The sequence below is a fragment of the Hipposideros armiger genome, unplaced genomic scaffold, assembly GCF_001890085.2.
Source record: "Hipposideros armiger isolate ML-2016 unplaced genomic scaffold, ASM189008v1 scaffold_151, whole genome shotgun sequence".
Classification (NCBI taxonomy): domain Eukaryota; kingdom Metazoa; phylum Chordata; class Mammalia; order Chiroptera; family Hipposideridae; genus Hipposideros; species Hipposideros armiger.
Genome location: NW_017731501.1, coordinates 3,331,988 through 3,359,168, shown reverse-complemented (window position 1 = coordinate 3,359,168; position 27,181 = coordinate 3,331,988). Strand labels below are relative to the sequence as shown.

Below are 27,181 nucleotides of genomic sequence, written 5' to 3'. Positions count from 1 at the left end.
AGACGGGCCTCCCTCTTTCTCTCAATTTGCTGCTACTTAGAATGAGTCAGTCAGGACACTTCACCAGTGAGTTTTCAAGGGTACACATGGTGTAAGATAAAATAAGGTACAGTGCTTTGTTTATATTTCATGAAAGCAGTGTCTTGTTTCAAACTTGGTTTTACTTTTTTTGGCCCTTGATAATTCTAACTCAGAAATTTAAGAACACTGAAGTTAGTTGACTATATTGTATCTTGTTTTACTCACGGAATTTCTAATCTTTTAATAATACTCTTTTTTAAACCTAGAAAATGTTGACAGACAGAGTTACATAGAAAAAAAAATCCATCAAGGCATGCTTGAGGAAAACATGCTGGACATAATCAGACATATTCATTTTGATCTGTGCCTTGCTTTCTTTAAATCAGTACTAAATAGTACCAAAAGTCCCCGTGGTAATATATTGTTTTAGCCCCTTTGGAGCTTTTTATTGAAGAACAACTTCCAATTCATGTGTTTGCCTGATTTAATGTAGAAAATGCAAAGACAGTAGATAAAATATCGGAGCCTTTCTACTTGTCAGTAAAACATGCCTTTGGCTACTGACTGACTATAAGAATATGAATGTTCCAAAGAGGCAACAGAAAACCTCTCTAAGGGGAACAAGAAATTAGTATTGTTGTCATTTCGGTTTGTTTGCTTTTGAAGCAAACAATATATACAAAATTTTAAATGAGCTGGAGAAAATATTTGGATATGTATTGAACCCTTCAGTCCTTTATGGAACCTATTATTTTGCTTAAGTATTTTTTTTTCCTGCCAGTTCTTACTTGTTCTATCCCTGACCACTCTCTGTTTGATTTTGAAGTTGCTGATATAAACTTCATCAGAGGTATTCCTAAGGAAGCATTTAGTCTTGATACTTTAGTTAGCGAGTTGGTGTTTAAGATGACAAATGAAATACAAAATTGCTTGTATAACCCCTTCTCCTGTGACCTATCTGCTAAGGAATCAGAGCTCCTTACCCAGGGTCATTCAGGCATATTGCTCTCGGGCAACTGTGGAGGCCTCATTGGTTGAGAGACAGTTGACCTGGGCATCACTGCCCCTCTGAACAACTGGATCCTGAATTGACCTAGGAAAGAATATGTGATGCTAGGAACATGCAAAACAGAATAAGACAACACAAACGATGTCAGGATATAGTAAATTCAGTTTCACATAGCCTAATATATTAAACATAAATATACACAATGGAAAATATGCCCGGTTACATATATTTACTGTTTTCCATTGCAGAAAAGAAAAGCAGTATATAGAAGCACAATATATTCAAAATTATTTTCTGATTTAAAATGTTTATTTACTTTCAATGAATTGCTAATTACTTGCAATTTGCTTTCTGTAATTGTACTAATATGTTGAACATAGACTGCAGTTTTATGTGTATAAATAAATATAAATATATATATATTTTTTTAATTGGATGATTCTGCATACAAGTATGTATGACCTAGTGACCTAGATGCAGGGCTTCTATTCTGAGTGCATAAATATTTTCTTATTTGCTTTGCTTATTTAAATATGATGAATTAAGATTTAAGATATCAACCCTCTTGCCATAGCCACTCTACTTACATTTCTAATAGTTTATGACACCTAGTATAGCATTTTTATGTTAATAAAAGATCTCCCATATAATGACATTAAGAATTTTGCCAAGAAAAGTTTTGTTAGTGTGTATATATATTGTTTGTATATGTATTGTATGCATTGTATGTATCGTATATATATTGTATGTATTGTATATATATATATATATATATATATATATATATATGATGTATTGTGTGTGTGTGCATACACACACAAACACACATATATAGTGAGTTAATGCACCTCAATATCGCTAAAGTCAGGGATGTATTGTGTGGATCGATTCATGTAATAATTAAGTATATTTGAAGGACGTAACATAGTATATGTGTTAAGGTTTTATGTGTATATTATGTATAATATCTCTTAGGCAGCTCAGGGTTCCTTGCCTGAGTTCCTTGAAGAAAGATTGAAACAGAGGCCTCAAAACTCAGAAATCACATTTATCAACACAATGGCCTCACCCACAGTTTTTGAACATTACCCAGCTGAGTTACTCTGTTTAAAGATTAAAAGCACACTATAAAAAGGCTGGACCACATTAGAAGAACCCACACTCAACTGAATACAGGCTACTGAAATAATGTTTGCAAAATCAAATGCAATGACTGTAATCAAAGACGATTGGTCTTCCTTGTTTTTTCCAATATTGTCATTAAATTTTATAAGAAAAGATCTTTGCTTAAAAAAATAAATAAATAACAGATTTTAAAATAGATTTCACATTTTTTAAAACTTATTAGCCCACAAGGTTAACACCAGTTTTACCTTACTTAATGTAATTCTAGCTGAAGCTCTTCAAATGTTCTATGTGGACCTGAAAACAATATATGTAGTTTCAAAACATAAGAAAAATATACTTCTTGTTTTCATAGAAATTATCCCACATTTTATCAGGGTTTGGAATTAATTTTTTTTTCCTTTTGGTTAAGTGCTCTTCAGGAGCTATGGTGATGGGAAGGCATGAATTACCAAAACGTGTAAACTAGGATTGGGAGTAGGGCTAAGGTGAGAATGAGGACTAAGGAAAGGGAAAGAAAGCTAAAGCCTACAACTCAATCAACAATCTAACATTCTTCTACTGAGTGCCCAGTAGAAACCAGACACAATTTTAAATTTGGGGGGTATTTTGGAATACAGAGAGAATTTCATTTTTTGAAATCCAGAGAGTCATACATTAACAGAATAATGGCATTACATGTTCTTCATTCAGGGTGCTATAACAAAATACCATAGGCTGGATGGCTTAAACAACAGAAATGTACATCACGCAGTTTTGGAGACTGGGAAGCCCGACATCAGGCTGCCAAAAATCCAGTGTCTGGTGAGAGGCTGCTTCGGGCTTACAGACAGCCAGCCTGTCGCCGTGTCCTCACTGGCAGAAGCAGAGAGAGAGAAAGCAAGCTTACTAATGCCCTGTAATAAGGGCACTAATCCCATTCATGAGGACTTCACCCTCATGACCTAATTACTTCCCAAAGGGCTCACCTCTTAATAGCATCACATTGAGGGGTAGGATTTCAACATATGAATTTTGGGCAGACACAATAATTAAGTCGATAGCATATGCAAAAATAATGAAAAGAAGTATGCATAAAGTGTTATATGCATAGGTCCCCGAATGGGCTAGACTGTACCTTACAAGAGTGTCTGATATATAATAGATAGCAGAGCAGCGATGCTCCAAATATTAACAGGAGGGGTAGATATCGATCCATATGTGAAAAGAAATAGATTGATGTTATGCAAATAACAATTTCTGACCAGTTTGATCTTCTTACTGAAGCCCTCCAAACACTCAAATCAATTATGTTTTCCAAATATGGGACATGACTTTGCGATTTGTGAGTAGATTAATATGCAGAATTGTCTGATAAATTGCAAATATATTTCCAATTTTATGATGTAATTATATTTATATAATACTGTATTTTAATGTATCAAGAAAATTATTGATTAGAATATACTTTGGGGTGCATTAAAAACAATAAATGCATATATTATATGTATAATATATGTGTATATTTACAAGATTGTAAAATGGATTCATATTCAGTAATAGTAAAGGATGAACAAATTCTAATTTAAGACTGAAATGTAGAGTAACTAAAGATTCACAACTGAATAATGCTTTTCAAGTACCTTGTGATGGGCACTATTTTCTGCTTGCAGAGAGAAAACATGAGTCATTCAATCCCTGAGTATTTATTGAGCAGGTGTCACGTATAACGCCAAGTGTTGAGGCTGCAACCTAGAATAAAGCCGACGTCGTCTCTCACTGTGTATATGCAGACTTTTTAACTGGCTAAACCCACAAACCTCATTAGGACTATGTCAGGCATTTATGTATTAGATGTATGTCCAACCATCCCAGCCCAGTAATATTCTACCAAATCAGACATCCTCCTGGAAACTATAATAATTAAAAATATAAATCCAGGTGTAAAACATGCTGCAGACATAAATGAACTAAATAATACATGTGTTTCTCTTGTCTTTCTTTTAATAAATGCATGTCAATGATTTTCTGCCTACCAGTTTCATTTTTTTTTTTTAGATTTTTTTTTATTGGGGAATTGGGGGGATGGGAACAGTGCTGGGGAATTGGGGGAAGGGGAACAGACAAGTTGCTGTCGTTTTGTTCTTCAATCTAGTTGTGGAGGATGTTGCTTCACTGGCCCACGTTGGCACCATCATTGCGCTCTTCCCGGGCGAGGCAGATCAGTCGCCGGCTTCTGGATGGCCGCTCACTGCAGCTGCTGGCCGCTCACGCTGGCTGCTGGCTACACACGGTAGCCCATGGCAACCCACTGCAGCCTATGCCGGACGGCGACTCATGGCAGCCCAGCTCCAGGTTGAGCTGTTGTTCAGCATCTTAGCTGTAGAGGGCAGTGTCACTGGCCCTCATATGTGGGATCCGAACCAGGGCCCTCTGGCATCCCAAGCGAGTTCTTAACCATCGCGCCACTCGGCCGGCCCACCAGTTTCACTTTTGAAACCTTTCCTCTGTCCATAGGGGCTGATGCTGTGGAAGCTCAGTGTAAAAGATTTGAAGTGAGAGCGAGTGAAGATGGCAGGGTGCTGTTTTCTGCAGATGAAGATGAGATCACCATTGGGGCTGAGAAGCTGAAAGTTACAGGTACTGTAGACTGAGGTCCTGGAACATTGTTTACTTCTTGAAAGAATATGCACCTAAATAGAAAGCTACTTATAAAATGTGTGATCCATGTGTCTAATAGTGAGTCTCACATAACATCATGATATCACAGATTTTCCAATAGTCTTCTGATAGAAGACACTGGTTGTGTATTCTGAAGAAAATGTGAGGGCCAGCCGAGTGGCTCAGTTGGTTAAGAGTTCACTCAAGAATGTGAGCTCTGAGCAATAGCTGTTCAAGTCTCAGCCCCAGCTGAACTGCCAATAGGTAGCAGGATGGCTCAGCTGAAAAAGAAAAGAAGAAAATGTAAATATTAGTTTTAATGATATAAAAGTATAGCTGTGTGTCTCAGGCAGGGGAAAAGGGAGGAAAGTGGGTAGAATAGTGGAATGGAAGAAAAGGTGGAGGCAGGCAGTGAGTAAAACTAACTAAAAGTGACAGACAGAATTTAGAAGTATTATTTAAAAGGAAAAGGTATACAAAACAAGAATGAAAATGTAAATATCAACTTTAAAATGAAATAGGGAGAACTGTTATATTACAAGTAAACTAAATTCTTGTTGTTTAGGGCTCATAATTATCCTCAAAAGTATATAAATCAAGAAATAGTGCTAATCACATATTATTTAGAAGTTGTAAAAGTCATTTTTTGTAGGGTCTTTAAAGTCAATCGCCAACTGAAATTGAAAAGCAAAAAAAAGCAAAAAGAACAGAAAGTTAAAAGCAGGACTGGGAATGGGGAAGAATTTTATGAAGGCTATTTATTATGAGCACACAATCTCTTTTGGATTACTTGATTTACAACAATAATACATATTTTAATAAAAATATTTTAAAAATAACCAGAGGCCTATGTTATTTCTTAAAAAAATAAAAAATATATATGTTTGACTTAGCGTTTCCCAAATCTGAGTGTGGGAACAGCTCATAGGATATCTATCACATCTGTTTAGGCCAACTAAGCCCTCTGGACCATGTGAGAGCAGTTGGCATGGTAACTGACCTCTGCTGTCTCTGGCTTTTTGGGTTGAATTCTGTCTCTACCATTCAGAATTTTAAATAAACTCTCTATGCCTCCAATTTTCCTATGATTGAATTCACCGAAATGATTGAAATGATAATAACTTCAGTGCCCAAATTAAACTAGTGTGTGTATGTGTTTGTTTAGAATGTTTTCTGCACATCATAAAGACATTGTAAAGTTTAGCTCTCTATTCTTATTAATAAAGAAAATTAATATTGTCAGTTTCCCAGACATGAATGCCGGGGTAGATTTGAAGAAAGATAAATACTAATAAATTCAATAAAGAATTGTTGAATTGGGATCCAAAGTGGGCGGGGTCACAACCCACCACCACTGTCCCTTCTGATCCTCATGGCCTCTGGTCCTCATGACCTCCTACCTTTTGTAAGAGTGTCCTGCCGAGTAGCCAGAGCTTGGAACAACAGGGCAGTGTTTGTGGTGGTCCCCATGAGTGCCCATCTGCCTCATTTCCTTTTTCTTAAAACTCATTGGATAGGTCAAGAAAGAAGGCATACATGTAGGATAGAAAATGACTAAATTGATCTCCCTAAGTCCTGACATGGGGAAAGGGGACAAAAATAAATAAACAAATACATAAGTCAATACATAAATACATAAATAAAGGCATTGATATGGAGCACAGACAAGTAGGAAGGAACATTGAAGTTAGGGCCCTTAGTGCTAACATAGGGTTTCAGGTTGGTGGGAAAGTGGGGGACCAAGATAGAAGTGTACTCAGGACTGGGAAGATGTAATTTCAATATTTAACAATATTTGAAACTTGAATTGCCTACTGGTTATCAACTTTGATACCAGCATAATCCTGAGATAGCATTTAGGATATTACACATTTACCCCCAAATTATTTCATCAGTAGTCATATATTCCCATTGGGTACTTTGCTTTCATGAGTGAAAGCAAGTTCTAGAGCTCTCATAATCAGCTTTTATGATTCACAGAATTTTTAACTTTGTCTGATTTCTATATCACCTTGGTTTGCCTCATAGCAATTGCAGTACCTCGCTGTCTTCGCAAAATTAGACACATTAACTAGTTGTTGTTTTCTTTTTTTCTTTGTGGTAGGTAGATACCTTCATTTTCCTCTTTTTCTTGTTATCCTGGATGCTATCCTTGGACTGTTAGTAGGATTATTATGCCAGGGGAGTTAGTGCTCCCTGAAAAATCTGTTTTTCTGCTTTTCGATTAGCAGCCTTTCCACCATCATCTCTGCTTACTCATCTTTTTGTCACTCGCTCCGTCTCTGCATGTGCGAGTGTATGTATGTATGACATATGCACGGTATGTATATATGTAGGTATACATGGATAAATACCGGGGGTGCCAAAAAAATGTATATGAGTATGTCTCACTCTGGCTCTTTTTTCGTTTTTTTTCCTATCTCAACATACATACATAGCTTTGAGTTAATTTATCATATGATCTCAATTGATCTATATTTTCCAATTATCTCAGAAAATTAATCGATTTTGCCATATATTTATGTACCACATGCTTACAGAAGATCCTAAATAATAATATAATTTTGACATCCTAATTGCAGAATCCAGGCATATTTTTATAAGAGGTTGAAGCATAATACTAGAGATGAAAGAATGAGAGTGCCTGTGACAAATCACCTGATGTAGACACTCCAATGGCTCCAGCTTGTTATCAAATATGTGCTAAGTTAGGGAGTATTTTAGCTGATTAGAATCCCCCACCCTGCGTATGTAGTCACCTATTTCTCACAGCAAGTTCGTATACCCACAGACACACACAGACCCAGACACGAACATACATATCTACACGTGCACTCTCACGTTCCTTCTAGGCCCTTATTTCTTTACCAGAACATTGCATATTAACGTTATAGTAGCTTTATTCCTCCCCATGATACTTCTAAATAAAGAAAAACAAAAATATCAAAGGCAAATATAACTTAGAATTGCACATGCTTGGAGGAGAAAACTGTGCATAGTGTAGCACGCAATTTCGGAGAACAGGGATCGATTCTTAACCCCACATATACTTTAAAGCAGCGCGGGAATCATTTGACAGATAACACTATAAAGGAACATTGACTCCAGGGCACCTCATATAAATTAGTTAACTGGTGCTGACAAGACTTCAAAGTTGTACGTGACAAGAGATCTGTGTGAGGTTTTTTTTCTAGAATTTTAAATTCGTAATGCAATTTTTTCTATTTAAGCAATATTCATAGGAATTAAAATGGATCCTTTCTGGCTTTATACTTTACAAACAATGCATTTTGTACATGGGCTTCTCTTTCAGGGAGACACAAGTGGATGAATTTATTTAGATAGCAACGTGTCTACACACCTGAGGCAAAATCATTTATGACTAAAATTGTTCATTGATCTAGTATTGCTCAGGATATTTAGATTTATCTTACCTAGAAAGTAGCAGTAATTTAATCGATACATTTAAATTCTCCCAGAGTTCTGGAGGATAGAAGCAAAATGCAAATGGTTACCTGAACACCAGTACCCCTTATTACCCCATCACCATGGTGGGCAATCATATGTTTAAAATGTGTAATTTTTTATTCTTTATATTATTTGACTTGCTCAGTAATATTTTACTTAAATTTTAATTTGAATATCCTTATTTGACATGACTATGCCTTCTCTGTATCACTGAATATATGAAAGGTTTACGCCTTAGCTTACATATGCATACTTGAAAACTTTAGTTTTATTTTGTATTCTCTAATATTGGTCAATGATATCACTTAATACAATTATCTGTAGAAACTGGGTAAACAAATAAAAGATAGAAATCCTTCTGCTCAGAAGACTCTTAAATTTGGTACTTTCAGGCCAAATCAATCAACCTCAATTTGTACTTTCATTTGTATTCCAAATAGTATATCAACTTAGAAAACAAAACTCATATGTAAGTCATTTGACTTTATAAAGTGTAAGACTTTAGACCTATAGAATACCTTCATGTTAAATTAAAAACTATTAGATGGACTTAGACCTCTCTTTATGCCTTTGAGAGAAAATAGCTAATTATATGAGGAGAAAAGATTTTTTTTCTTTGTTTTCCAGGCAGTCGAAATTAAAACTGGCACTCTGAAAGAATAATAAATCACAACCATGCAGCCAACCTGTGCCCTAGCATTTGCTTGAAAACCAAAAGTATCACTTCTTTGTCTCTGTTCCACCTGAGTGAGTGCATAGATAGACAAGGTCCAATGCTTGTTTGACAAAAGAAGAAAGGATTTTCTGAAGAGCTGTCTTTTAAATTAAACACCATGTTTCTGGGTTGAAATCAATATTTTCTGGTTTGTTTTTATTAGTGTTCTACATCCTTGTTCTTGTCTGTTCAATTGGCACACTGTGAAGGGGTCAGCTTTGGATCAAGTTTTCTATTATGTAGGACTGTTGTTCCTCCCGCCTGTCCAAATGCCAAGAACGTGGTAACACTCAGCCCACGTGATGGGGCTCCTCAGTCTGAATAGCACTTAAAGGTGTGTGATCAGATCAGCTGCTGAGGAAAGTGTTGTGCAATCCCTTAATTTTCTCTGGGTGGCATTTCAAGGCTATAGACTTAGGTGAAGCACTCAACTACCTCAAACAGTTTTCTAGTTGTTTTCTTAAACTTACTGAGGATAAAGGGTTTAGAGACACTAAAGGTTAGTACCACTCTACCTTCCCTCACAATGTCCAGGTAAAAACTGATTGCCGCTTTGGGAGGGTGTAAATAATGAGCTAAGCCTTATTAACAGTCCCTATTTTTCCAAGCTATCATGTAAATGTTTCCTACTTTCATTAAAGGAAAACTTGAAAATATAATTGTATAAAATAAATGTGAAAAACTCTTAAGAAAGGAGAGCCCCTTAAAAAAAAAATGAGTCATATTGAATCAACATCTCTGTGAAGTGGTTTTGAAAATATCCATCAATGTTTAAATGTTTTCATGTAACTGTGGGCCTTAGATCCACAAAATATCTCAAAGACGACAATGACCCTGCCATCATGTAAATGAATAGTCTGATTTCTTATACATCATGGTGAAGTTTAAAAGTATATTACTTATATAATATGGCCAACTAAAATTGCTTGCAGTTACTTCATTTCCTTGCTGGCTGTCAGCCCGGAGCTGATGTTTGTTCCTACAGGCTTCCCATATTCCTTGTCATGCTTTGTAAGTGTCCCGCCTCCACGAAACTGGGTTGAGTCCCTCTCATGATTCAAATCTCTCCAATTTCCCCTTCTGTTGCATCTCTTTTATTTCCTTTTCTGCCAACAGCAAGAAAAAGGTTATCTGCTTTTAATAGCTCATCTGATGACATTGACTTATTACATTACCCAGCTACCTGGATAATTCAGGATAATCTCCCTATTTTAAGGTCAATTAAGTAATAACCCTAATTATATCTGAAAACTCCATTTGTCATGCAACAAATTCAAAGTATCCAAGGTTTAGGGAGTGAACCTCTTTGGTAGGGGTATCTTTAGTCTGTGTGTCATACTTTGCAAATTATTGCATCTCTCTAAGCCTATGTTTTTTTTTCTTATTTAAAGGAACATTAGAGGAAACATTTACCACATAGTGAAGGTAAAATATAAATATGAAAATCACTTAGGAACAATCCTGGCACAAATTTGGTGTTTGATAACACCACCATATAGTAATTTTTAAATGTCATTACTCTCCTCCTTATGTGTTTGATTTTTTAAGATCAGTACTTGTAACAGAAAATCAAATACATTGCACAATGGATGAAGGAAGAAAACAAAATAAGAGAGTTAAAAATACATGAAGTGGGAATTGAATATTAAGTATTAGAAATGGAAAATTGTACACTTTACTGGATATTTAGAGTTATTGAAGAGTTCTTGAGAAAATGTTAAAAAAATAGAAGATGGATATGTTATACTAGTAATAGTCCCAACAAACAGTAGCTAAAAATATATAAATTTTGTTTTTCACTCACATAACAATGCAGACATAGGCAGACCCTGTGAGGCATCCAGTGATACAGGTTTCTTAAAATTTACAAAGCTGCAGCCCTTTAGGCCAGGTTGCTGCCATTCTCCCTGAACTTGCGGCTGTCATATATTGTTATCTCTGCATTTCATTGTGGGAGAAGTGAGAAAAAGAGGAAGCAGAAGGAAAAGACTTTTCATATAATATCGCAGCTCATCACATATATAATATTGGCCAAAATTTAGTCATGTGCTTGTATGTAACTGCGTGGGTAGCAGGGAAATGCTAGCTCTAACATGTGGTTATGTTCTTTGTTAAAACTTGAGGTAGGGACTTCTGATAATAAAGGAAGAATGAATTAAGAGAGAAATTGAGCCAATTCTGCTGCAGGGAGTGATGTAATATTATAGAACCCCAATAAGTAACTTCAAAGGGAATGAAAGAAAAAATGCATAGTTTTAATATATTGCCAATTAGACAATATCAGCCTTTCAAAATGGTCCTTACATTTGCACTCTTCTTCAATCTACAGCAATCTTCTTTATCTTATTCTACCTATTGCAGAATATTCCTACCTACACATTTAATTCTGACCTGCCTATTTTCTGAAAGCCCTTGCTATCATGTCATTCAAGAAATGAAGACGATATCTTCACTACCTATTGTCATCTTCATCCAATCTCGCTTCCAGTATCAAGAGTCTAAAAAAGTTTAAATGGTATTTTTCTTATTTCTTTTCAACATACACACTCTAGTTTGATCATTCAACTCACTCAATTTCCCATTCCTTTGTAATGCTGAATGCCTGAAGTCAAGAACTGAGTTCTAGAGAGTTAAAGTGGAAAAATTCCTTTTAGGCAACTCAGAATATCTACAGCTGAATGAAAGGAGTCAAGTCAAAATCAATAGAGGAATTCTGACATTGAACTACCAAGAAAAAGGCAAACAAGCATTAAGTCCAGAAGATTAATGGCTGAGGTGAATTTGGAGATTGAGACAATATTTCAGAGCTGGATGGAGAAGAAGTCTGTGTGAAACCAATTTAAAAACAAATAATCATGTTGTATTGTATTAAGGGTAGATAACAATATTGAGTATCTGCATCTCCATTTATGGGTCAAAGGCCTATAATTATGGATTCAGAATGATAACCCAACAGGCTGAGGGCAGATAAACAGATACTTCTTTCTTTCCTTCCCCCCTTTCTTCCTCTCTTCCTTCGTCCCTCCCCCACTGCTTTTCTTCCTTGCAGCTATCAATAGCAGGTCAGGAAATACATCTGTATCTCCTAACTATGGTCCAGTCTTATTTCTATCTTATCAGTGTCTATATATACACGCATGTGCACATAATACATTCAGATCCTGAATAAGAATTCTTATAACAAGAAGTCAAGCTTCTAAGATCTGATTTATTTAGTAGCTAAGTCATTATTTCAAGCAGATTTATTTATTAGGCTAGAAAAAGTTCGAGGTGGAGAAGAATGAGCACATTTAAATGCCATTTATATGACTTTCTCAGCTAAATCGTAGAAAGCCCCTGGAGCAACCTCTCTGTCTTCATGTAGCCTTGTAAATTGAAAGTTTAGGATATACCAAATAGTGTCAAAGGAGAAGATTGAGATAAATGGTTGATGTTATAATCACTTTGGAAAAACAATAATAAAATTTTGGTCTGCAATTTAAAGGCCTTTTGAAATTTGAGAATGAACAAATTTTAGTTTTAAGTCCACTGTATATTCATTCATCAGGCCTACCTTTGTCTTTAAAAGGAACTTGCTAGAGTATGTCAAAAACAAATTTTATTTCTAATTTCACCAGTGGAGTTTTCTGTGAGTGTGCTTTGCAGAAGGGGATAAAATTTTCATGTTCACATAAATGATAACCAAGACAATCTTTATTTCACTATAAAGGTAAGGAGGGGAGGAGGGAGAGAGGGAAGAAGAAAGGAAAAAGGTATTCTGAGTTTGAATGGGTTGTCTACATTTCCCAATTACTAACTAGTTGTATTAATTTCCTGTTGCTGCTATAATAATTACCACAAACCTAGTGGCTTAAGGCAACACAATTTTATCATCTACGGTTCTAGAGGTTGGAAGTCTGAAAAGGTTCTCAAGGGGCTGCAATCAAGGTGTTTGCTAGGCTGTGCTCATTTCTGGGAGAATTCATTTTCTTGCTTTTCCAGATTCTAGAGGCCGTCACATTCCTCAGCACCTGTCCTCTTCCTTCGCCTTCAAAGCCAGCAACAGCAGGCCACGGCTCTCCCCAGCTTCCATGTCTCTCTTTCTCCCTCTTCTGCCTCACGCTTTCATTTGTAATAATCATTGTGATTATTTTGAACACTGCTGGATAATCCAGTACAATTTTCCCATTTTAAAGTAATCAGAGTAATGATCTCAATCCCATTGTCATCTAAATTCTCCTTTGCTTTTAAATTAACATATTCACAGATTAGATTTCAGGGATTAGGATGTGGGGGGTGTTTTTTTGGGGGGGAGGCTGGGGTGGGGGAGAGGATTATTTGGCCACCAAGCTAACTGATAACTAATTGATCTATTTCATCAAACAATATTTTTACGTACTAAATTGAGAGTGTCTGGAAGATAGGAATAATGAGTATGGGTTTCCTTTACTGAATTTAGTATTGATAGTGGGGGAAAAAAACTGTACTAGGAATGAGCATATTTGTACTCAGGCCATAATTAGTTTATACTTTTTCTAACCCTGGGTCATCTAAATGCTGTATACCTTCAGACAAGTTGTTTATTCTCTCTGTACCTTCATTTCCTCAACTTTAAAATATATACCCATTTTGTGTATACACACACACATAAATACACACACACACACACACACACACACACACACAGAGCCAAAAAAATGTGTACACATTTTAAGAAAGGAAAACTGTTTTAAAATTGTAATACTCAATATATACCGATAACAAAAGATGAATACAAGTCATGTTTGACTTCTACAATTACAAGAGGTGCTCAAAGTGGTTACCATCAGTGTCCAGACACTTCTGATTACGGTGAACTACTGCTTGAGCAACAATATCCACTTGTATACATTTTTTTGTCACCCTCAGTATCTATATCTATATCTATATATCATCTATATCTATATCTATATCTATATCTATATCTGTATATATATATATATATATATTATTACTCTCAAAGTTTTACTGTGAGAATTATATTATTTGACATTATTTTTCAGTGCTTAACACATGATTGAAGTATTTTAAGTGTTCAGTAAATGTGAGCCATGACCATCATTCTCTCTGAGAGGAGCAGGAGGAGGAAGCGGAGGAGGAGGAGGAGTGTTATCAATTTCATGATCTGTTAGTTTCTGATTTCTTCACGAGGTTAATCTAAGGATCGATTATGTGTGAGTGAACACTACACAAATAACTTGAAATTAGTGCAGAGTATTTTACTCTTCAAAATGTGACCAACCCCCCAAAAAAGGTTTGCCAAAATATTTCTCATAATTGTTCAACTGAAAGGCCCGAGGCTGGTGCGTTTATTCATCAGCTCTTTGCCCCACTGGTTGAAGGTTGTCTCAGGAGTGTGAACTCCCTGGCAAAGTATTTAGGGGGTGACGCGTGGGTGTGGCTTGTGCTGAGGATGCTTCCTGGGGCTCTGAAAAGCAGAGAGAAGCTCAGCACGTGCTTGACATGGGGTGCAGTGAATATGAGCCTGAGGTGCCCTGGAGCGTTCCACATCTGTGGCTGAAATCAGATAGATGTGAGCCAAGAAGATGTGTCCATTTCATTCAGAAAATAAAATATATAGATTTGTATCATGGTCTGGAATGAACTATTAATCTCATGAGATATGCATAGAAAACTGGGAAGGAAGATGTTTAAGGATAATTTATATTTACAATATAAATGTTGCCAATTTCTCTATATCAATTACAATACTCATTTATACAATCCATTTCTTATTTACCCCACAAGTCTTTTAACATCATTCTTTTTCCCACATACAAATACAAAAACCATACAAAATTGGTGAATAACATGTTTCATTGAGTGGCCTCTTTTAACTTTATGACTGCAAAACCAAATGAAGCATTAGTTGGTAATTATTGACTATTAGCCTGGCTGTTTTGGTCTTTTTAAAAAAAATGGATCAGAATAACCTTTCAGCAGCCAGTCTATTTACTCATCACTCCTTTATTTCATGACAGACAAAATAAATATCAAGGAAGCTCAGCTTTAAAATTATCTGAAATGTTAGTGATTCTACTGTCCAACCAAGTTTGAGTTGTCTCTATTTTATCTTTGTAATGTAGTCAGTCATTCTTACTTTCAACACTTGATGCCAGAAACCTCATAACATTTTCTTGCCTTTTTCCAGATTCTACAGGGCCTTGACATTCCTCAGCTCCTTTTGAGAAGGAGCATAATGCCTATGAGAAGCATTATCTGAAGACTTACCTTTAGATAATATTAGCTTTAAAAGTCATTTTATCTCTAAAGGAGATAACAAAATACTTCTATTTGAGATGACATCTCATTGAGATATTGCTCCTTTTAAAAAGAATTGTGTACATTTTGTTGAGGTAGCTGGCTCACTTTTTAGCAAAAGTACCTTTAAAAGCTCTTCTGTGTATTAAAGTAGAAAACTTTAAGATGAGAATGTTTCCTGAATGTTTCTGCATATTAAGCAATAAGTTTGAATTTCTAATGGGGGTGAAGGAGAAAGAAAAGGGCCTAAAACCAAGAGAGAGAAAATGAAGGTGAGTACAACTTAAAAGCACAGCTGCCATATGGAATTTTGACCACTGAAGATGTGATGAGACTCTTTAAGAACATAGATATTTATGCATATCTTATGGATACCTAATACATTTTGTTGAATCCCTCTCTCTCTCTCTCTCTCTCTCTCTCTCTCTCTCTCTCTCTCTCTCTCCTCTCTCTCTATATATATATATATATATATATATATATATATATATATGAACTAGAAACATTTAATGTCAACTGCAGCAATTATAAAATGTCTTATGTTATCATTTTTGGTGTGAAATATCCATATTTGAATTACAGTAATACAGATTTGCTTAAAATAATAAGTGGTACTTTGAACAGAAGCCTAAGCTATATCAGGGCTAAGAAAACATAGGTCAATTAGAAAAACTTCAGGCATGAAAATTGCCTACATAGCAAGCACAATGGTTTATTAATTAATTGTGTATTGTAGGACATTTGGGTTATATCCAGTAAACCTGAATAGGGCTGCCATCCACTTCCTTGTAGGTACATCTTGTGTACCTAAATAACTACCTCTTTAGGATACATTCCTTGAAATTGAATAATTTGTCCAAAGCATGTAGACTCCAGAGATATTCATTGTTTTCCTTATAATTAGAAGGAAATGAAAATTTCCATACCCCTGTACCACCACCGATCACTGTCTCTTCAAATGACGTTACACATACCAATAATGCTAAGCAATTGTGAAGTACACAATATAGTGTATTAGACATTTATAGACATGGATGATATAGATAGTAATCTCTGTTTTTAAATCTTACACAGTTATATGAGGAAGACAGAACACATAGCTTTTAATTGCACATATAAGAAAATTAAGATTTCAAATAATTAAATGACTTACCCAATACTTGATTGCCAGTAAGACAACAAATAACCTGGAACTTGCTTGCTACTATATCATGTGTCCTCTCTAACGTTAATCTAACAGAAAAACTACACAATCACTGATACTTTGTGCAGTGAACTAAGTAAATATTGCCACACAATAATTTGACTGAATAGAATAAATTATGTAAATTTGAGTCTGAATTATATTTTCTTATTTTATGTAGGATTTTAGTCACTTTAATAACAGTAAAAAATAATAATAAAATAACAGTAACAAAAAGATTTATAATTTTAAAACAAGCATGGAAATTGGATAAGACATGTCATTTTAAAACAGCTATCTAAAACAAACAGTTGCCTACTTCAAAAAAGATATTTTTATGTTCAGTCAGTGAAAAATGCCCTTTTTATAAGTTTCACAATACTTTGAAGTAGTTGCTTTCCAAACTCCAACATAATGTCATCCATTTGCTATGAACCTAACATGGAAAACAATGAATAGCACTTGATCTCAGCCATGAACAATACAAACCAACATGACAGATTGACATTCCTAATATCCTGGTTACTAGAAAAGATTCAAATAAAATTATTATTATTATTTTTTTTGGTTTCATTTATTGCCTTGATTTGTAGTGATGGGGAGTTTTGTTTGTTTGTTTGTTGTATTAACTATTCAGCTTTCTTTTTCTATGAATTACCCATTCACATTTTTTGTACTTTTTTTTTAAATGAGTTGTTTGTGGTTTTCTTATTGATTTGTAGAAATTCCTTGTATTTTATCAATGGTATTTGTTTGTCAGTTATATTAGTTGTAAACTAGGTGTACATATATATATATATATATATATATATATATATATTTTTTTTTTTAACTTTGCTTATGGTGTCTTTTATTATTAAAAAAATTTATATTAATAGTAAAACCTGTCAATTGTTTTCTTAAATCTTTTCCTAATTTTTCTTAAGAATTTATCCTTATATTCCCTAACAAAAATATGGTTTTGACTTTAAAGATCTGCAAAGCCAGAGGGTTTAACTTGGTACCACATTGCAGTTTTAATTTACTTTATTTTAATTATTAATAAATTGAGTTATTTATTTATTTTTAAATAGTTATTGTCTGTTCATGGTTCTTCTTTTGTGAGGTGTCTCTTGAAGTTCTTCATCATTTTTTTTGTTTGTTTCATTTATCTTTACCTCATTACTTTTAGGAGTCCTTTATATACTTGGAAATCAGTCTTGTGAATTATATGTGTTGCAAAAATCTTCTTCAAGGTCAGGGTTTTGCCTTTTAGTTTGTGTCATTCTTTGTTGAGCAAAATTCTTGATTTCTGAATATTCAATTTATCACTTTTTTCTTTACTGTATGAGAAATCCTCTAATCTGAAGTCAAAAAATGTTTTCCTATATTGTCTTCTACACATTTTGTTGAGCTGAAGTGATTTGTCTGCACTTTTTGATATGATTATATGTAATGTTCTCTATTAATACATTAATATGGAGAACTTATTAATTGTGTGCTATAAAACCAAATTTATATTCCTATGATAAACCCTGAACATATGATCCTGATATGCCTTAAGTTATTGTTAGCTGTGTCATGATAATGTTTTCTTTAGGATTTTAGCATCTATTCCCATGGATAAATGTGAGCCTTTAAATTCCTGTCTTGCATAGCCCTTGTCTGATTTTGTATTGAAAATATCCTTGATATGTTAGGGCATCATCTTTCCTTTTTTCCAATTCTTTGTATAAGTTTCAGTTAGATTGGCATTTTATTTGAGGAATATTGTCAGTACTCATTAACAAAAACATCTGAATCTGGACTCATCATTGACATATTATCATCTATAGTCGAGAGAGAGAGAGAGAGAGAGAGAGAGAGAGAGATTCATTTGTCTCACAACTTATGCTTTCTAGGAAAACATATGAACAATTTATACTGAAAATACAGCATATTTGCTTAACCAGTCCATGGTGAGATCTTTGCTGAGTATATCAAGAGATTCCTGGAATATAAAGTACAAACCTTGGTTATTCTGTTATATTTTACCCATGGATTACCAGCACAGATCCACTTAGACCAAGGGTTAATGTAAACTCTAAAAAATTATTTTTGTAGCTCAGAGGACCTGTGTCTTTAAAGATAGTTGGTGTGGCACAGAAACAGACCACACACATAAAATACAGGGTGACATAATAGCATAAGCATTTTGCAGATCCCTGGACTTGCCTGGAAAGTGGATGCTTAGACCCGTTATGATTTGCACAAAGCTGTAATAGCTTACTCTGCTGGAATTGCTTTATAGATAATGTAAATGCATTTGGGACAATCACAGCTGGGAATGTCCTGAGCATTCTTGGTGAAGAACTTCATTATAGAGGAAAACAGAGGCTAGTCCTGGTGAAAACCTGCTATTTCTTTCAATTAATTAAAAGTAACAATACCAATCCTCCTGTGGGTTGAAAACAAACACCAATAAATGGAGCTCTCTTTGTTTACCTATTGACACACAATGAATTACAAGGCAAGTGATAACACAAAATTCACAAGAGTAATCAATTCACACATCGCTGCCTTGCAACGAATCTGTTAAGAATAGAATCTTATGATTATGTTTGCCTAAAATATGTTCTTGGTGATACTTTTTCATTTAGGATTTACTAACGGCCTATAGATGGTACACTGCTTCTTATTCCTTCAGTAATTATTAAAGTCAATGGGAATGACAACCTTAGTAATTATAAACCTTGGATTTACTTACTATTTCCTGAAAATATATATCCTCAGAGTGAATGAAGAAAGCTCTGATAAACCATTATAATCTTTTTTTTTTTGTAGGTGGGAATTTGAAAAAAGGGTATTGATATGTCTTTCCTAGATGTAGTTCTATCAAGCCACCTATTTCTGCTATTTGAAAAAAATGTATTTTCATGTATTTTTCTTTGTAAAAAGCATGAAAAGAATTAACAAATGAAAAGCTTCCCCCAAAATAAATTTTAATAAAATATAAGCTACTTGAAAGTTTAAAACATATATATGAGCCAGAAGGGACACTGCATCATTTCCAGTACAGATACATTTAAGTCTAATTTTCTTATTTAGTTATATAAATCATTTATTTTTTAAATATACTTCATCTTAAAGGAAACATATGTATTCTAATACATTTTCCATCTGATCACCAAGTATCTTTTTCATTTTCTCTTTTTATCTCCTGAAACCTTCAGAAGTGGAAGAGAGGGCATGATTTGGCATCTGAGAGTAAATGCCTTGAGTTTGCTTTATAATTATGAAAAATGCTGAATAAAAACTAAAAGCAGATTTTGAAATAATTTCAGAAATCTTGGCAACTTATTCTCGTTTCAAATAAATAACATGGTGTTTTTCAGTTTCCATCAGAAATAACAGTTTAACGATATCATTTATTTTACTAGAAAAAATTAACACTGGCTAGGCTCATAAAAACAGTTTCAGTAAATTCAGATCATCAACTCAGGGTATTAATGAGTGGATTTGTGTTAAAGTAGTAAAGAAATATACTAGGAAAGAGAAAGTTAGCATGTTTTTACGTGTAAATTATAAAATAGAATGATTTTTAATTTATTCATGCTCTTATTAATTTTTTCATTTTCATTTTGTTTTTAATTTACTGATCCTCAACTATATATCAGAATCCAAGAGCAGCACTAAGTGTACCAAATTGATTACGATAAAATCCTTGAGTTCAGGAAACCTATAAGTTACTACGTATGAATTTAAAGCATATTGCAAAGCAGCAAGATAAATGCTGTGCCAGTAATTTTCACAAGGAGTCAGGGAACCTGACCAGAGGGAGAAAGAGCAGCAAGGACATATAATATATTTCACAGAGAAAATAATCTAGAATCAGATCCTGAAAAATGAGGAGAGATTATCATCAAAAGGGATGAGAGTTGAGAAGTAATGATGTGAAGAATACTGACAATCCATAAACATTTCAAAATCTGTAAGAGTTTTTTCTTTTTTTTTTTAAGGGCTGTAAAATTTTTATTTATTTATTTATTTATTTATTTATTTATTTATTTATTTATTTATTTATTAGTTTCAGGTGTACAAAGCAACGCAATGGTTAGATATTTCACTTTTATTGTCACTGAAGTATAAAATGCATAGAACTGCTAAGAGGTGAGGCCTACCAAGAAATTTAGCTTGATTTCTAAAGACTATTAGTTACTTGAAATATTTTAATGAGAATTACACAGTTAGCTTTGTGTTTCAGAACATTATCTGGCAGTGGCATGAAGGAATAATTGGGAGAAAATAAAAGTCATATTAAAGTGGGAAGAAGTAAGCTAATAAGGAAGATGAAGAAGAAGGCATTTCAATATACTTCCTCAGTTTCTGACTTGAGTGTTTAGGACATGAGAGTATCATTAAACAAACTAGTATCAGACACAGGAGATAAAAGCTTTCAAAGACAAGATCCTTCAAGTACTGATCTTATCAATATTTATTAATTATCTCACCTAGAAGAGAAACCATGTTGTACACAAGAATACAGTGGGATTTAAGGACTATGTCTTTGATTTTTTTTTTCCTTTTTTGGGGCCTAGAAGTGGAGTGATACATATACATTAAAATATAAAATTTCAGAAAAGATATGTTATGTTCCAAATGAGTGTTATAGGTAATAAACCCTAAATATGTTCAAAAAATGAACAGATTTCATTTGCTCTATTAGGTGGGAAAATTTGTAGAGAAATTCATAGATGAGGAGAGGAAAAGGATCCTGAGTAGATGGATGGGGTCAGGTTACAGGAGTCTTGAATGCTAGGCAAAATCAGAATCCAAGAAAATAATTAGACCTGTTTATACAGGTGAGATATCAATCAGTTTAGTAAGGTTAATCGAGCAATGTGTAGATTGTGTTTTGTGGAGCATTAGCTCGAAACAGAACACAATTCAGATTAGCGAAATAACACAAGGAGGTGATGTATGTTGAAATGGGTTGACATTTCTTCTTTTAAAGGGTAATGATGCTTTCGGGATTCAGAAGAACTCATTTTAATGGAGTTAAATAAATGACAGTTATTCATTTACATTTGCCAATATGATTACTCCATTCCTAATGTTACCTTAGACAGAAAGAATAGGGCCACAGGGAGAGAGCGGGGGAAGGGAAGGAGGAAGTGTGTGTTGGGGGAGGATGAAGGGGTGGACAAAGGAGGGAGGATATGAGATCGTTCTTAAGAAAAGGTGCAGACCAGCCAGTGGCCAATAACAGGTCCAGGATGCCATCTTGCCCCTTAAGATTAACTTTAGCTAATTATAATAGATCATAATATTATTCGCATTATAGGCAGGAAAAATATCCACCTCACCCCCTGTGTGGCCATGACAGTTCCAACAAGGGCCAAATAAGGGCAAGAGAATCCCAGCTCCCAAAAGGAAAAAGTGGTCAGCAAGGACTGCTTAGGAACTCCTATAACACCACCCCTAAGTTTTGACTATTTCACGCCTTCATTTTTAGTGAAATAGATTCCCAAGCCCCATCCCTCTTAGGTGCAGTTGCTCTTCCCCTGGCCTGGCCACTCTCACCATTTTAGGAGTGCACTCTCCTCTTTGCCTTTAATGAATTCACCGCTCACTTGACTTATTCAGTGCATTCTTGAACTCCTTCCTGTGATGACACTAAGAACCCATTTTTGGGCAAGACTTCCCCCAAATAATTTTTCTGTCAATTTGTAGGGGCAAACTCATTTCCACTTGTGTTTAAGGAAAAATGAGAAGATTTACAGTATGCATGTTTTGACATGCTTAAAAAATAACCATATAACTGTGACTGTTAGAAATTGAAGGCATCTTAGAGATCATGTTATTCAGACCCTAATTTTACAAATAACATCCAGAGGGCTTTAAATACTTGTAAAGATCAAAGAGTGAATTAGAAGCAAAACTGGGAATAGAATGAAAGTGTTTCTTTTCCAATCTTTAACTTCACCAATTTAAATTTTGGGAGAAAGAGGATGCAAATAAAGGAAATGAAAGCAAGAGGTGAAGCCTTCTAACGAATTTGAAATACTCAGTAGCAAAAGTTCAAATTTGAAAATAATGAATAAATAGGAATCTTTCTGGCCCTTGCCATTTATAATAGATGAATTTTCCCTTGGACCTCATCTCTTCTAGGAATTGAAAATGCTGCTTAAAACTCCCGTGAGTTGTTATAGCCAGAGGTTAAGGGGGAATAAATGCTCCTGTTCCCTTAACCCTTTGTCTCCTGGGCTTGGATTTCTCTCCTGTTAGCTCTTCTGTTCACTATCGATCTGGATGTGAGGCACATTCCCCTTCAAACATATATATCTATTTATAATTGATCATGGTAAGTTTTACTGAAAACCTGAAGACAGCAGAAGATCTCACTTGGCAAACACTAAGACACATCACATAAAAATAGAATTTAGATATTTCTACTCCTCTCTATAGCTTCCTTCCCCACAGGAGGAGGTTTCCCAGCCTTTCTTGGTCTTGGCTCCCCTCCTATCTGGTTTTGCTCTATTTTTCTTCTTTTTTTCTGGCTTTCCAGAACAGCAAGAATTCAGTGATAGGGCTTAACCACCTGCTTTGAAGCCCCCTGTGACAGTATCTACTGAGGTCCTATGAAGACTTAAGACCACTCTTCTCAGGCAGGTCTCCTGCTGTGAAAACATTCATTTATTCAGCAACTTCAGATAGACATTTTAATGAATGTCTCTTACACTTCATAAAATGCAGGAAATGCAACTACAGAAGGTAAAAAGAGCCCTGGTCTCAGAAAGAATAAAAATAAAACTAATTTATAATTTTATATTGAATTTTGATTCAATTAACTGAAGAATTTGTATGTATCCAATAGCCCAGGATCAAACTTGAAAATAATGAATAAATAGACATAGCCTTGTCCCTGATTTCTAGATGTATTTGCCCTGGACTGCAGCCCAATTCCAGTGTAGGAATTTAAAATGTTGTTTATGGCTAATTGAATTTTAATTATTTAAGTGTCCTAACAATCCCATAGATTGGATATGGGAGGTGGTGTTGCTAATAATTATTAAAAAATTTCCCCCTTAATTTCTTAGAGCTAATTGCTATGTTGCAACTCTTACCAATTCGATGGCTAATATTTTACATTGAAAACAAATAGTCCAAAAATGGGGTTCTGTATTACTTTTTCCTTAACTCTTCTTTTGATTTTTGAAAAGAAACTAAAACTCTGGTAGAGTTAATGACTGTTTTACCCACTCCAGTTATTCAAATGATGCATTTCTATTATATCCTGTATAGAAAACGAATCAGTATAAAACACAGAAAAGTCAGCACATTTTGGTTTCCGTATTTACTCAATTTCTAAAACATTAGGATGAAGTTCAATTAAAAATGACATCATGCTGGATATAATTATATTTTTAGAAGAAACTTCTTTCTCAGAGCTTAGTTGAACATTGATTGATCTTATCTGTCACCTGAGCAGCTGCACTGGGGAATTCTTTAATTTACTGAAAAGAGTTTTGATTAATAAAATGCATTTACTATTTAAAATTTAAGAATCTCTTCACAGTGCCTAAATTTCAGATTTCAAATTTCGACGTGGGGATATGACATTTGGGGAATAGAGATTTTATGTATTAATGAGTGGACTCATGTTGGGACATTAACTCTACAGGCACAATATGTACATCTTCTGTGGCTGATTTTCATGAAAAAAAAATGGTAGAAAGAATCAAGAAATACTGAATTCTTACAATAAACCAGGATACATTTATATCCTATTTAAGAAAAACCTAACCCAAACGGTAAGGTTGGCATTGCTATTTTTATCTATATCTGAGGAAACTGAAGTTTGAGGAGATTAAATCACTTCTCAAGGTCACTTAGGTAGGAAGGAAGGAGCTGGGGTTGCTGCCTAAGTCTGCTGTCGAAGTACATCGTACATACATAAGGAAACCTGAAGGCCAGGATTCTAGCCTCATCAAAGATGTATTTAATTTCCCCAGTAGAGCTTCTCATTTTTCAGGTGCGAACAGTATATTGTCTACTTATATTAAAAAGATCTGTGAGGAAAAAAAAAAAGAGACAATTTGTAAAAAATTAATATTTCAAATCATAGAGGTATCTTTGCTTTGCTTCTATGTGTATTACTTATCACAAGTCCTTCCATGCAAATCCAATAACCCCACATAACTTTATGTGAAATTAACTGCACTTAGAATTCATGAAGCTGGTGGCTGGAGAGATGTTACATTTCACAGAGGATTTGTTTTGTTTTGTTTTATTTTTGTTTTTGTTCCCAGTTACTATAAAGTTGAGGAAGAACCTGGGAATACCAAGTGTTTTGATTTCCATTTCTTGTGTTGCCTGTCTAATATATATGTCTAATATAGACAAACAAGTTGTCTAATATATATGGATGCCAACAGCTTAATAATGAGTAGCTTAGAGTAGAGCATCTACAGTATATATAGCCACATTAGGAGTGATAGGTAAATTTAATTTTAAGGATTTTTTTTCATCTTCTTTGTGAGGTGACATTTTGTGTTGAGCATTTGTAAAGAGTAGCATCCTGGTTTATGTCTTAGAAACTATCTTTAGAGTAGAACCAAAATCTTATATAATCTTCCTCCTTTCCAGCAAGCAGAAGATGACATCATTATTCTTTCATTTTAAAGCCAGAGCTTATCACCTGAATGAGATCTAGTGCTTTTTGACCCTGAAGTTCGCTTGCCTCATTTTTCCTGACCATTACAATAGTTAATAGTCTATGTCTTCCCTAAATCTTATAACATCATTGTCATTTTAAGGTATCTGAAATATCCTTTAGCATGTATACAATCAGAATAGGACAGTATATCCTTTTGAACAGCCTGTAACAACAGCAGTAGACAACAAATGTGTATTTAGTCAATAAGTATAAATATACATAGTAATAAATGCCTGTACCATGTTCCTTTGTGTCCTTTTTTTCTTTTCCTCTTCCTTTTTGGTGTCCATGGTTTCAATTGCTTACAATGTGAGAATTCATCACACATTCTTTCTTTTCCTGAAGTGAGGGTAAGTTAGATCTGAACTCTTTGTACCAAATAAATGTTGACTAATGGTTAGAGTTATCAGGTAAAATACATGATACCCAATTAATTTTGAATTTCAGATAAACAACAAGTCATTTTTAGTATAAGTATGCTTCCTTCAAATATTGCATACTTATACTAAAAAATGATTTAATGTTTACTTGAAATTCAAAATTAATTTCGTGTCTTATATTTTCAGTTGCTAAGTCTGAGCCTATTATTAATAGTCTGACATTTCCCAATTCATGGGAAATATATGTATATATATATATATATAGATAGATAGATAGATAGATAGATAGATAGATAGATATAGATATATCTATATCTATCTATCTATCTATATATTTTAATGTTTTGAGCACATGTGCCTGACTCAGACAGCTATTATCCTCCTTTGCTGATTTCCCCTAAGATCGTCGCTGTTGCTTATTAATTGTTGCCCCTTTGGCTCATTCTGGGACAAAAATGGAGAAGATGAGATTATTTTCTCATTATCTGGAGGCCTGAACTTAGTTAATTATTTATGTTTTAAAAAATCATCAATAATTTTCTACATTAATACTTAGAATTCAAACCTCTATCAGTTTTTAATCCTCCTTAGAAATTAAAAGTTTGTTATCATTCTACTTTACTATGTATTCTGTGCTGAATTACTGTGTGCTATTCTGTGTTTGAAAATAAATATTGCTGTTCTTTAAATATACTTCTGTTATCTTGTTTGGGAAGTTTTCAAAATCATAAAATAGTAGAAATTAATATTTGCATGTTGCACATGAATACTATCCTTTTTGGAAGTAATATCTTATTTTTAAATGCTAAATGAGTCTCTCCTTGAATATGAATATTTATATCTTGGAATGTTGTTTCAAATGCCACCCCCACCACAATCACAAATTAGTTCTCTATGAAACTGTTACTTTCTTTTCAAAGACTTATCTCTAAGACTTTTCCACTCACAGAAATAAATGTGTTATAACATGTTGAAAGAGCAAACTCCTTAAAGAAATAATTGTTCTAATATAATAGGCTTCCTACATAACAGTATATACCCTACAGAGCCTCTTTTGATAAAGAAAAAAAAATAAAAAACAGCTACTAAAACCCAGTACAAGGTCAACAAATGACAATAGCTTTAAATTTATAAGCTGAAGTCTCGAATATTAGGAATTTACTGCAGCAGAACCTCATAAATTTACCCTTAGAGCCATAATATAGATGAAACCATGTTATAATATGTGATAAAAACTCTTCTGCTATGATTCAATATCAAAGTCTACATTGCTGTTTTATGTAGAGGAGTCATCTGGTGATTTTAGTATGTTTCCTTATATAATGACTTATTTTCAAGGAATTTAAGTGTCAGCTCTTATTTCCTAGTGGCAATTTCTTCACTGCTTATTAAATCAATATATTTATAATGTTCTTCACAATAAGCAGAAGCAGCTTCATTTTGTAGTTTTACAATTTGTATTTTTCAGTTGCATTGTATTATTAAGCTAGTGCGGAAGTCATTGATGGACCAGGCATGACATTTTTTACACCAATATACTTGAAGAAGATAAAACCAAAATAAAATAAAGTTTATACATAAGGAAATACTCTAAAACATTTATGGGAAATTACAAAAGCAACAAAACAGATTTTGTTTTCATCATCTTATTTTAAAAAGGTGTTTTGCGGGCCGGCCGAGTGGC

General features: G+C 34.2%; 1 protein-coding gene across 1 annotated transcript in view; it reads left to right on the top strand.

The window, feature by feature from the left end:
* SGCZ (sarcoglycan zeta) overlaps positions 1 to 27,181 on the top strand; it is a 149,145-nt gene that overhangs the window by 102,147 nt on the left and 19,817 nt on the right. Inside the window, exon 4 of the mRNA XM_019650993.1 lies at positions 4,652 to 4,774. Coding sequence (XP_019506538.1) covers positions 4,652 to 4,774 — 123 coding nt within the window. The remainder of the gene's footprint in view (positions 1 to 4,651; positions 4,775 to 27,181) is intronic.